At 40.4% G+C, this 13,503-nt stretch overlaps 1 protein-coding gene across 4 annotated transcripts in view; it reads right to left on the reverse strand.

Moving 5' to 3' along the window:
• SHANK2 (SH3 and multiple ankyrin repeat domains 2) overlaps positions 1–13,503 on the reverse strand; it is a 613,416-nt gene that overhangs the window by 506,775 nt on the left and 93,138 nt on the right. For all 4 annotated transcript variants that reach the window (XM_073347891.1, XM_073347893.1, XM_073347892.1 and 1 more), the window contains one exon: positions 10,965–11,193. In XM_073347891.1, the coding sequence (XP_073203992.1) occupies positions 10,965–11,168 (204 nt within the window). In that variant the 5' untranslated portion in view covers positions 11,169–11,193. The remainder of the gene's footprint in view (positions 1–10,964; positions 11,194–13,503) is intronic.

The following is a 13,503-nucleotide window of genomic DNA, read 5'->3' on the forward strand; positions in this document are numbered from 1 at the left end:
GTCAAGCCTGACCTTAAAAACTTCTAAGGAAGGAGATTCCACCACTTCCCTAGGCAATGCATTCCAGTGTTTCACCACCCTCCTAGTGAAAAAGTTTTTCCTAATATCCAACCTAAACCTCCCCCACTGCAACTTGAGATCATTACTACTTGTCCTGTCCTCTTCTACCACTGAGAATAGTCTAGAACCATCCTCTCTGGAACCACCTCTCAGGTAGTTGAAAGTAGCTATCAAATCCCCCCTCATTCTTCTCTTCTGCAGACTAAACAATCCCAGTTCCCTCAGCCTCTCCTCATAAGTCATGTGTTCCAGACCCCTAATCATTTTTGTTGCCCTTCGCTGGACTCTTTCCAATTTATCCACATCCTTCTTGTAGTGTGGGGCCCAAAACTGGACACAGTACTCCAGATGAGGCCTCACCAATGTCGAATAGAGGGGGACGATCACGTCCCTCGATCTGCTCACTATGCCCCTACTTATACATCCCAAAATGCCATTGGCCTTCTTGGCAACAAGGGCACACTGCTGACTCATATCCAGCTTCTCATCCACTGTCACCCCAGGTCCTTTTCCGCAGAACTGCTGCCTAGCCATTCGGTCCCTAGTCTGTAGCTGTGCATTGGGTTCTTCCGTCCTAAGTGCAAGACCCTGCACTTATCCTTACTGAACCTCATCAGATTTCTTTTGGCCCAATCCTCCAATTTGTCTAGGTCCCTCTGTATCCTATCCCTGCTCTCCAGCGTATCTACCACTCCTCCCAGTTTAGTATCATCCGCAAATTTGCTGAGAGTGCAATCCACACCATCCTCCAGATCATTTATGAAGATATTGAACAAAACCGGCCCCAGGACCAACCCCTGGGGCACTCCACTTGACACCGGCTGCCAACTAGACATGGAGCCATTGATCACTACCCGTGATCTACATCACAGATTTTCAAACCCTATTCTCTATAAAATAAAGCTAGTTTTCCATATAAGGAATTTTCTAGGTTCCACTGTGATTGTGTTTAACAATGTGAAGCTGCTTCCTATTTAAAATAGTTTCCAATTAACTTTTCCCTTTTCTAAAATTGTTTTCACTGCTCTGTCCCTTATCAACCCTATTTCTAATCTGCAATAACCACTTCCTTCCACAAGGGCTCACCCCAGAACAAATCCTGCTTGCACTCTTGTCTTTTCTGCTATGAGAGAAGGTGGGTGAGGGAATATCTTCCATTGGATCACCTTCTGTTGGTGAGAGAGACAAACTTTTGAGCCACACAGAGCTCTTCTTCAGGTCTGGTAAAGGAACTGCCAGCGTCACAGCAAAATGGAAGGTTGAATAGATTGTCCTCATAAGTAGTTACCACATATTATAAGGGACCATTCAAGGTAAAGCAGCCCATTAACACCTTTTCTGCTTCTGGCTGGCTAATAGATGACTTAGGCCTTGTCTACACTACAAAGTTTTGTTCGCAAAAGTTATGCCGCTTTAATTAAAGTTCTTTCATTAAAATCGCTGTTGCGTGTCCTCACTGTGCTCCTTGCGTCAGCAAGTGCATCCACACTAGCAGCTCTTGCATCGACACAGGGAAAAGTGTGCTGTGATAGCTATTCCCACTGTGCAACTGGGGCAGGGTGCTTTGGGAAGGTGTTTGCAATGCCTCATGGGGCAGGTACAGCATCACATGATGCAGGTTTCTCAATCCCATCATTCGGGGAGCATCCTAGTAGATTGTCAGCTGCTTTTTCAACTGAAGTGTGTGGGAGAGAGAGAGGAGAGTGGTGTGTCTGTGACAGGAGAGACAGCAGGCTGACCGACCTATCCTGAGGAAGGAGGGGCACACCCCAACCCCACGTCAGCCCCTCTCTCCCAAAGCAGCCCGCTCTGCCTGCCTGCACAGCAATCTTTCTTCCCTCCCTCCCCCCTCCCCCCCCGCCCCCACTTCAGGCTGCTGCTGTGTTCCCAGTGCAGGGCAGACCAGACGCATTCCACTCTAATTATTTGCTCTTTGTTCCCCAAAGGGAGGAGCATGCTCAGTTGTCAGATACTTCCTGGAAGCTTTGAAAGGGAAGGGGCACATGCCTGCAGGGCAGCAGAGATCAAAACACTGAGCAGAGCAGTCATGGCAGGCATTGTGGGATACTGGCAGAAGCCAGCTCTGTCGACAAAACAAACAGCAGTGTGTACACTTAGGTTTTGTCGCTTTAACTTTGCAGCAAAAGGCTTTATGCCTCTCGTTGAGGTGGTTTTATTTTTGACGGCAAAACAACAGAGTTTTGCTGCCAAAAGTAGCTTTGTAGTGTGGACATCTCCCCTGTTTTGTCGGCAAAATGCAGCTTTTGCCAAGAAAACTTTGTAGCATAGACAAGACCTTAATCTCTGTTGTCCAGCCTCTCATAACATTTGCAGCACTATTTCAGTCTCTCTTGGCTTGTCTTCACATACTGCGCTACAGTGGCTCTTCTCGTCAGCGTAGTTAATCAACCTCCCAATGAGGTGCTAGGTATGTCTGCAAGAGAAGCTCTCGGACTGACACAGCACTGTCTATACACGGGGTTATATCACTGTAACTACATTGCTCAGGGGTGTGGATTTTTCACACTCCTGAGCAAGGTAGTTATACCAATATAGGTATGTAGTGTAGACCTGGCCTATAACTAAATGCCTACAAATACCACATTCTTCTGGCACCTTCTTCTCCAAGTTCCTATTGCTATTTTCAGCCTCTCACATTAGAATACCCCATACCCAACCCAACTACCCCATAGGAGCCAAATTTTGCCCTCAGTGCATCTTTGCAGCCCCATTCAGAATCTTTAGTTCATAGTTTAGTTCACAAAAATGCTCTTTTAAAGACATTTTTAAGAAGAATCAAAGAACAACAAAAATATTACGGGCACCTTGGCACAGACAAATATTTGGCTTGATGTGTAACCGTTTACTATTATTTATTTAGCATTTACAAAGTGCTCAGCACTGGGCACAATGCAGAGGAACAACAATTCCTGTTCCAAGGAGGCCACAATCTTTCACATCCCAACAATCTTACAACCACAACCTGATCCGAATGTCCATTTTTAAGCACATGTAAATAATAAGCAAGCTACCTAGAGAAAGGATCATCTCATGAAGAGGCTGCTGATCTTTCTGACATGAAAAATTGAGGTTTACAAAACTAGTAAAACCAGAGGAGAGAACTTTTAGATCACAAGAGAGCAGCATCTGTAGCTCCTATACCATAAAAAAAAAAAAAAAAAAAGGATTTCCAACAGTAAGAAAAAGAAAGCAGGGATTTGCTCTAAATTTTACATAGTGTGTAATAAAAACATAAGCAAGAAGCACCTGAGAAGCATAACTGGTGCTGAACCTTCCAATGGCATTTTAGTATGTGCAAGTGGGTAATGAATACGATTCATGAAAAACACACTAAACAAATGCTTAACCATGCACTTAAGGGTAAAACTAGTTCCTTCCTCTGGGGAAGTTCTGCAGGCATTAATAATGGAGGAGATGTAGAAGGGAAGACAAAGCATGAGGGGACAGAATGTGGTTGGGTCCAAGTTGGAAACGTGTCAGAGGAGAAGCCCCTATGCAGATCTTCCTGTTCCCCACTCCCCACATAGGGATGGTTCTGCGGCAGAGGCCACAGAGGTTCCATATCTTAGGCCGAGGAGTATTCTTCTCCTTTACATCCTCTAAAACATCTGCCCAGCACTTGGCTGGGCACTGTGCTCTGCATTCATCCCCATGCACATGAAAGTTACACACAATACATGACTAATAATAGGCTATCTAGAATTATTAAGTGAATGAATTCAACTTAGAATCTAGTTTCTGCTTGAGGAAATGAAAGGCAGTTCTGAGGGCAGACTGAAGACTCTACCTTCCAATCACTACACTAAAACACTTACTGCCACTTCTAAGAGTTTGAGGAAAGAGAGCAAATTGCAGTTCAGAGATATAGAATATAGCTTCAAGTAGTTAAAAGCTCGATGATTTTTTTTACGACAGCAAGTTTGAAAGAGAGGCAAACTTAAGAAGCTGAGGAACAAAGTTTGAGTTTCATTATAAAAATAAGTCAAGTTTGACCGGTGTCTTGAATGATCTCTGCAGACCTCATGCTCATTCTCAGGCCAATACTCTGTTGCCAGCCCATTTGAGGTAAGGTGATATTTGAACACGCTTGCAATTACGCTTTCCCCCAGCCCCATCAGCTGTTCCATGGAATGGTCTTGGAGGTAATAACCTTTTTGGTAGGGGTAAAGGGACAGTAGGTCAGTACGTGATACAAAGAAGGATGCACCACGATGCCCTAGACCATTCACCATTAAAACCAGAAAATAAGAGTGATTTAACTCCAAAAGAGTCATCAGGAGAAATATGTATGCAAATAAGTACACATTTACATCTTTATATCACAATGATTGTGCAGTCACAACAGTTATAACTGAGAAATTGCAATACAATGTGTATTGTAATTCCCTGATTTCACACACAGATCCACAACTTTCAAAGATTTTTGAAAAGTTTAAGAGAAATCTTATTGAGTTGTTTTTGAGTTATGGGGTAGTGAATAAACTAAAACACTTAAAAGAAAATTTCACTACTTTTTTTTTTTTTTTTTTGGTAAAACCACGGCTACTGAAAGAGAGGTGAAATTTGAAACTTGACATATTCACAAAAACTCAGAGACACAGTCCTCATTAGAGATGAGTCTTTGTGTGTTTTGAAATATATCTATCCATTAGGTTTCAGCGTAACAGCCGTGTTAGTCTGTATTCGCAAAAAGAAAAGGAGTACTTGTGGCACCTTAGAGACTAACCAATTTATTTGAGCATAAGCTTTCGTGAGCTACAGCTCACTTCATCGGATGCATACTGTGGAAACTGCAGAAGACATTATATTCACAGAGACCATGAAACAATACCTCCTCCCACCTCACTCTCCTGCTGGTAATAGCTTATCTAAAGTGATCACTCTCCTTACAATGAGTATGATAATCAAGTTGGGCCATTTCCAGCACAAATCCAGGTTTTCTCACCCTCCGCCCCCCCACACACACAAACTCGCTCTCCTGCTGGTAATAGCCCATCCAAAGTGACCACTCTCTTTACAATGTGTATGATAATCAAGGTGGGCCATTTCCAGCACAAATCCAGGTTCTCTCACCCCCCGCCCCTTTTTCCAAAAACCACACACACAAACTCACTCTCCTGCTGGTAATAGCTTATCCAAAGTGACCACTCTCCTTACAGTGTATATGAAAATCAAGGTGGGCCATTTCCAGCACAAATCCAGGTTTTCTCACACCTCCTCCCCAAAAAACACACACACACACAAACTCACTCTCCTGCAGCAGGAGTGTGGGGTGGGTGGAGGTATACGAAAGCTTATGCTCAAATAAATTGGTTAGTCTCTAAGGTGCCACAAGTACTCCTTATCTATCCATTAGTTAACCAAAACATACCCTTTTGAAAACTATGTACTGAGAGTGCACCACAGAAAAAAGACCTTAAGACCAAGATTTTCTTTTTAAGAGGGGAGTGCGGGTTGGGGAGAACCTAAACTTAGGTTCCTACATCCATAGTTAGGCACCTATATATATGGGCTGATTTTTCAAAAGTGCAAAGCACATAGTGAAATTAATGCTCAACACTATTGAAAACTAGGTCACCTGTTTAAATGCCTTAATATGGATTTAAAGTTCTGGCCTACTTCTACTCATGTTTACTTAAGAATGTACTGTGCATGCAAGCACAGCTAGTTAAGCACCACTTGTGGATTCAGTGAACTTATAAGTGACTTTTGTAAGTACTGCAGTTTGAGTAATTTGGAATTTTTTTTTAATTATTCATTGTTCTTAAAATACCAAGGAAATTAAATGTAAAAATCGGAGTGAGAGCAACTTTAAAGACACACTGTTAAAATCACAAATTGTCAGGAAACACAAAAGCAAAGGATCTCATAAAATATTAATTTGACCACACTCATTATGTATACTATTGTCTAGTCACCTCTTTCATGTTAAATATGTCTCTTACGGCCATTTTAAACACAGCTCTAAGTAAAGTCACATGGCTGCACCATGAGTCAGGCAGGGACACAATCTCCGCTGCTGTCCCTTCACTTAAGAAGGTGCAAACTCTTTCCTGGGAAAAGAGGCCTGATCCTACTTGCTTCCCATTCTTTAAGGGTGACCTGCACCCCAGGACACTAGCAGGAAATACTCCCCATAGTCAAGAAAATGCAAAGACTGTACTTACTATTATTTATTTCTACTGCAATAATATCTAGAGAGGTCTTGAGCAGGTTGGAGACCTTATTGTGCTAAACACTGCCCAGACACATAGTAAATGACAGTCCCTGCCTCAAAGAGATTACAACTCAGCCCTGCTTCTACACAAAGGGCTTAAGGGCAACCGGGGAGATTCTTCACAGCTTTCCTTCAACTATACACTCACTCAAAGGCCAAATACAGTTTGGCCCATTGCATTACACTATTTTTCTCATAAAATATCTACCCTAAAATATACAGGAAGTACAACATGGCTGAGTTAATGTGGCTCTTGGCCATACATTTTGCATTCCTGGCTTCTTCTTACTCTGCCTGTGCAACCAAAATAAAACAGCTTTTTGTAATAATTGTGCTGTTTATGTGTAAACTGTGTTGAAGCAGTCTGTGCCCTCCATTTCCTTGGTACTAGAAATGATTTCAGAAATTATTTTATATACTTAGTTTAATGCCTTTTCTTGGTGTGAACACAATCTTCACTTGCTGTAATGTGTGCTACACACATGCAGTAAGGATAACATATTCCTCAAATAACAGAGACAATGAACAGAGACAAAAAGAAATGACTATATTACCATAAATAGACAAATAAAGAACTACTGCAACCGTTGAAAAATAGAACTACTTATAAGCTTCAAAAAGAAAAGGAGTACTTGTGGCACCTTAGTCTCTAAGGTGCCACAAGTACTCTTTTTCTTTTTGCGAATACAGGCTAACACGGCTGCTACTCTGAAACTTATAAGCTTCAGTGAGTTTGCTGAAGCCTTTTCAAGGCTTACAATATTTATGCTGCTGCAGCTGACAAATATGTTAGAGTTCCAGGTCAGAATAAAAGCATAGGAAGGTAAAATTCACAGAGCTGGTGAAAATGTACAGGTTTTTGTACAGTAACACATCTTTCCCTATGATGTTCAATGTTTGATCTAACATGCACAATGAAATAAAAGTGATGAACACACAGTCACTGTAGAAGGAGGATAAGCCTTTGTTAAAAATAGAAAATCAGCCATTTATTCAAAGTACTGAAATTAGCTTTTTTTAAAAAGCTGATTTAGTCTGAACCTCTATTCTGAAATGATAGTCAAGAACCAAAACACAAAAGTAATTTGATGCAATTTTGTTCTCCTTTGATTAAGCAGTATAATTTTAAAACATCTTTTCTAGAGTAATTGTAATTATATAGGGAGTGGGGGAGAAGATTGTGTTTGGCTTGTAGCTAAAATACAGAACTGGAGATTTGAAATCTATTCCTGGCTCTGCCACAGCCTTTAAGTGTAACCTAGGACACTTCACTTAACCTTTCTAAGTCTCAGTTTCTGGCCAGTAAAATGGAAACAATAATGCAGTCCTACCATCACAGTGGTATTGAATATATTGGGCTTACTTTTGATCTCACTGCCAGTGTACATCTGGAGTTACAGTTGTTTGGAAAATTGGGTTTATTTTTATGTACATTTTTGATGAAAAGGAGAAAAAAATGCATTTGTGTTGGAAAAACAAAAACCCAAACCCGGAACATTTTGGAGGAGTTTTTTCCCTATAAAAACATGAACATTTTGAGGAAAGCAGATACTTTCTGCTGAAATTATTGTTTAATCGAAAACCCAATCTTCTGTTGAAAAAAAAGTTTTGATGGACATTTTTCAACCAGCCCGAATCTGGAGTAATTGAAAGCTACATCTGGTTTATTAATGTTTGTAAAGTGTTTTGAGATGGGTAGGACTAGAAGTAGAAAGCGTTGTCAAATAGCTTTATTATTGTTACATATCAGAAATAATTCATGAACTGAGAGTTCTTCAACTCAGCTAGTATCTTTCTAGCACTCTTTAAGAGCAAAGGAGCACTGATAAATGGAATTCAAATCCTTTAGTAATACTACAGTTGTCTATTGAGAACTGAAATGTGTGGGAGATGGATATGGCATGGACAAAATAAAAAAGCTAAATTAAATCTATGACAACAAAGTAACAGCAAAGCAAAGCAGTTGCACCTCATCAACACCTTTATATAAGCCTTTGAAATGTCACTGCTAAATAAAGCACAATACTCAGTTTCCGCCATTCACATGAAGAGAATTTTGTGTTGTAACGAAGCTATTAGCAGGCAATGCAGTTCTATGAAGCCAGCAAAATGGCCCATATTCACAAAATCCATTTTCGGTCCAGAGTTAACAAATTTAAACATTTTGAAGTGGGCAGGACAGTGGGGCTATGTTCAGGTGTAGGAATCTACCTGCTCAGATCAGATCAAAGTTCTGGGGCCTAAGTCATTAAACAATAAAAATCAAGAACCATGCTGCAAAGCACCAATACAATTAAGGTATAACAATAATTAAGCGTAAAACTGACTTGAGGTAGCCATTTTAATCAAAAGATGGGCTGGTGGAAGCAGGAATGGAGTTCTAGTCATGCCAAGGTAGACTCTAAAAACCACACTGGAGGACTTTATTGCAAGCCATAAGAATAAATATTTTTACATATGATCCATTTAAGTGTCAAACACAACAGGACTTCCTTCTGCCAAATCCACAACAAAAGTCTGCAGGCTCAATGCAACCAAGTTCCAGAGTAAAACAGGAAAACCACCCTGACTCTCCTCAACTCCTGCTTCTTCTTAGAGAACCTCCTTTTCTTATTCAAGACCCACCACCCCACAGCACTTCCCCTTCTTAGACCCCAATCATTAAACAGTATACAACCTAATCCTGTACCATACAAGTCAATGGGAGTTCTGCCACTGACTTCAGTGGGAACCAGAGTAGGGGATGGTTGCATGTTTCAAGCAGTGCTCTAGAAAGCCAGAGGATTTGGGCACAGTTCTCAACTCCACCACAGATTTATGTGACGTTGGGCTGAAATTTTAAAAAGAGCTCAGGGTCCATCATTTGGGCCAGACTTTCAGAATAACCTGGCCACAAATGTCACCAGAGGAACAGCTGGGTGCTGAACACTTCCAAAAATCTGGCCTTTATTTAGGTACCTAAAGTGGTTTGGCAGTGATGGGGTGCATATAAGTACTTAGATTAGAGCTGAGTGAAATTTTTGGACAAAACTTTATTTTTCCAAAAAATGCACCCTCAGGTGGGCTCTTTTTTTCAAAATGTATTTCCATTTTATTTTTTAAAAAGGTTAAAAAAACTCAAATAAAATGAAATGTTTCATTTCCAGTCTGAACAAGTTTGACGTGAAGCAACAGTTTTTTGACTTTTTCATTTTGCTAAAAAATTTTAGTTTCAGGTTGACCGGAAGCAAATAATTTTTTTTGGGGGGGGTACATGCTACAGCTTCAGTGGGTGTAAGTTATGTCGCTCAGGGGCGTGAAAAAGTTGCATCGACCTAAGCGCTGGAGTGGACCGTGCTATGTCAGTGGGAGAGCTTCTCCTGCCGACATAGCTACTGCCACTCACGGAGGCTGGAGCGATTAAGTCAACGGGAGAGCTCTCTCCCAACGGTGGTTTAGAGCGTTTGCACTAGAAGCACTACAGCATCGCAGCTGCATCAGTGCAGCTGTGCCAGTGTAAGCTCTCTAGTGCAGTCATAGCCTAAGAGCCTTCCTCTATCAAGATGAGAGAGTTAACCCCTCCCTGTCAACTGAAGAAATAGTTTCAGCTTTTAACATGCATATACCATAAATGGCAGCATGAAATGACATAAATTCTGTTCTGCAGACGTGCTATCTATATAATCATCATTGAAAATAAAAATAAATTTATAAAGTGTGACGCCTACTGTCAATTATCAAAATGCTAATTTAGGAAACAGCACTCAAGAATGCCCAAGATTATCCAGGGAATTAATCATAAACTAGGACAGCTCACAGTCCCAGGTAAAGTCAATTATTAATTCCCAGGAAATTCTCCAAGATGAGATCATTATAGCTATTGTAACAGTTGGGGAGCAGGGAAGAGTGGGTATTTATGAAACCACAATGATCAAACCTCCCTAGGGGCCATGTTTTATGTTTCCCCTGCAGGTCACCTGTAAATAGCATGTGTACCCAGATGGGCAGCAGGAATGTGGGATCCAGGCAGCCACTTCCCCCAGCTGAATGTGCTGAGGTGCAGGCATGATGGGAAGGATGGCAACAGCAGGAGAAATCTATCCCTACCTGTCTCCTTCTCTCTCTCTTTTTTTGGTAAGGTGGGGGGTAAGGTGGGGAAGAGATTTTGATGAGCTTCTCACCCTCACCTCAGGGTCCACAAGCTAACAAACAGTTCTCTACAGTGTCATGGGAAGAGAAAATGTAAAAGATGCTGAGGTGCCAGGCAGCTTTAGAGATGGCATCTGAATTCTGTTTTCAATCTGTGTTCCATTGTGGTTATAGTTCTCTAGCTCTTCTTGTTGTCAGCTGTTCACAGACCTTCTGAAACTTCCCTGGTCTGACCCGTCTTAAAAACATTTTAGACATAAGGTCACAGCTTTCATTAAGTACATATGTGAGACTGACTGTATTGCCTGGGCTGCCTGTCAGTATAATCTCTTTAGGACAAACACCCATTCTGATGTCTCACTTGGGTTGTAACTTGGATGTCAAAACAAAATAGGACATCAGTCTTAGACACTATGAACATTTTAGCATAAGCCAGATCTTCAGGTAATAGAAATTGAAATACTCTATTGACTTCAATTTACCCACAACTGAGGATCTGGCCAAACATTTAAAAACCTTATAATGCAATTCCCCTTACCGTTTGCTGTAGGTCAGGTATTATAATTCGTATCACTAATGTGTTGCTCCTACTGTCTTCCATTCTGCTGCTTGGTTTCTCTGATGTAGCCCTGATAGTATCATAAATAGTTTCTTCTTTGGAGCTGTCTGATTCAGATTCAGCAGAATAATCTGAAAAGCTTTGTGCCATCTCATCTTCACTTGATGTTGGACTGCGAGGCATGTTCAGTTTCTCTTACTTCATATGGCTATCAACACAAAACACAAGACAAAGGCAAATTATAGGTAAAGTTTCAAACATGGTTCAGATTGAGGTTTTAGTGCATTTTTTAAGATAATGTACACTTAACAATGAAGTTATCTGTTTTCTCTTACCTCTTTTTCCCTCCCCCCATTTGTATGAGTTGGCAGAGTGCAATGGAAATAAATGTGGTTAGCAGTTCACTAAAGAAAGAGGGGCGGGGGGAAAGCGAGATGACCTTTCTTCCATGTCACACCCAATCTTCAAAAGGATCCAGAATAGATGACAAGAGTACCAGCCTTGATCCTAAATGGTAATGTTGTAAACTACATTTGGATTAAGTCTGTCTCCAGGGAGTAGTTTTCCCAGTACAAACAGTACTTTCAATAGAATAATGTAGATATAAAAAGAGCTTCCAAATTAAATGTAATGCTAACAGAATGGTTGATGTATTGTGAGTCTTATTTGTACAAAATGTATGGATATGACTTCAAAAAAGCTACATTATTAAAAGAACAGAATGGTCTGACAGGCACAAACTATTTGAAATACAGGCAGTCCTTGACTTTACAATGTTCAACTTATGACGAACGGCACTTACAACGTTTCTGAATTGACACCCTGATTTGACTTATGACGATTGGTTTCAACTTTATGATGCTCAGTCCCTCAGTGGGGAGTATGTTGCAGTTCTGAGTTATGACATTTTGACTTATGACGCAATTTTCAGGAACCAATTGTGTCTTAAGTCCAAGGACTGCCTGTACATTTCACTGATGAATTGTGGGGAGGTAGCAGGAAAGAAAGAAAGGCTTTGTCCAAAGAAAGGCTTTTTGGGTGAGACGCATCAGTATGGATACGCAAATATGCAGACTATTTCATGGAAGTGAAGGACTGATAATACTGCATGGAGCCAGACTTAGTGCATGCAGATATAGTGGATGCCTTGCCCCAGGCCTGTCAATGTCCATTGACATCAACACTATTGCAATCCTGGCTATAGCAAACCTCCAGTCATGCTAAACTGAATACAGATTTTTGTGATGTTGGCAAACATCTAGTATGGAGTAGGCTAAAACCAAACACATTTTCACTTGTAAACTAAGTAGCTTTGAACCAAGGTGTCTAGCTTTATATTTCTACAGCATCTTCATCAAAGGTCTCATACGCAGAACTGGTAGAAAAATTTCTTTCAATCTTTTTTCAAACACACACCAATACCTTTTTTCCAAAATGGAAATGTCCATTTTCAGTTAAATTTTTCAGATTTTCATTAAAAAATTGCTTTGTATTTTTTGCCAACCAAACACCAACATTTTTCAGTTTTCACTTGCCAAAAACCACAAATATTTTTTCACCATTTTTCAATGAAACCCCACAAACAAATCTAAGAAAATTTTCAACAAAAAATATTTTTTTTTATTTTCATCAGTATTTTTCAAAGGGGGGAAAAATCATTTCCCAGCCAGGTTTACTCACACTGTTAGGCAAGTACCATAGGCATTTTACAAAAGAGGCAAGCTAAGCACAGAAGGTTGATCAATTTGGTCAAAGTCATTCACAAAACAATTCAGTGGGAATCCAGAAGTCATGATACCCCAGGCTGTCTACAACATACTTTTCCTACCACAAATATTGGGTTAACTTCACTATACCATGAAGCTCTCAAGGGAGTAGATTTGTCAGCAAAGACATCCCGGGGAAATCCTAAAGTCCATATTTAAATTGGCTCAGTTTACTCAGACAATTCCCACTGACTTCAGTGGCAGTTTGCCTGAGCCAGGACTGAATAAAAATTAAGATCTACCTTTGACCTGTGAACTTCAATGGATGCCCTGACTGTGTAAAGACCTCAATATTGGGCCCCAGTGTATTTGGTGAATGGGGTAGAGAAATACTAGAAGAACATTTTACTATGGTGTTTCAGGATACAATCTGAGCCAAATATATTCAACAATGCTGATTCTCCATTGCCCAACACCTTGTGCAGTCAATTACACCAGTGCAATTTGAATGTGTGAAAGTAGAATGAATTATATTGAAATTATAATTCATTAAAGAAATGCTACTTGAAGGGTTTGTTGAAATATAGTTGTCAGGAAAAGAAACATTAAGGAGTGTGAGACAATGGGTCCTCAAACTAATTAACTTAGAGCTCCTACTGAGCTAGGAGATTGGTAAACGTTAGTATGCAAATAAGATATGTATGTATATTTGTCAGTTTCTGCTTCCTTTTGTCTCTTATGTTAAATTGGCTTTGGCTTTGCTGTATAAATAAGTTAGCTTGAGCCTTAGAGAGGGGCTCACATATCTGGGT

This window comes from Lepidochelys kempii, chromosome 6 (assembly GCF_965140265.1).
Source record: "Lepidochelys kempii isolate rLepKem1 chromosome 6, rLepKem1.hap2, whole genome shotgun sequence".
NCBI lineage: Eukaryota > Metazoa > Chordata > Testudines > Cheloniidae > Lepidochelys > Lepidochelys kempii.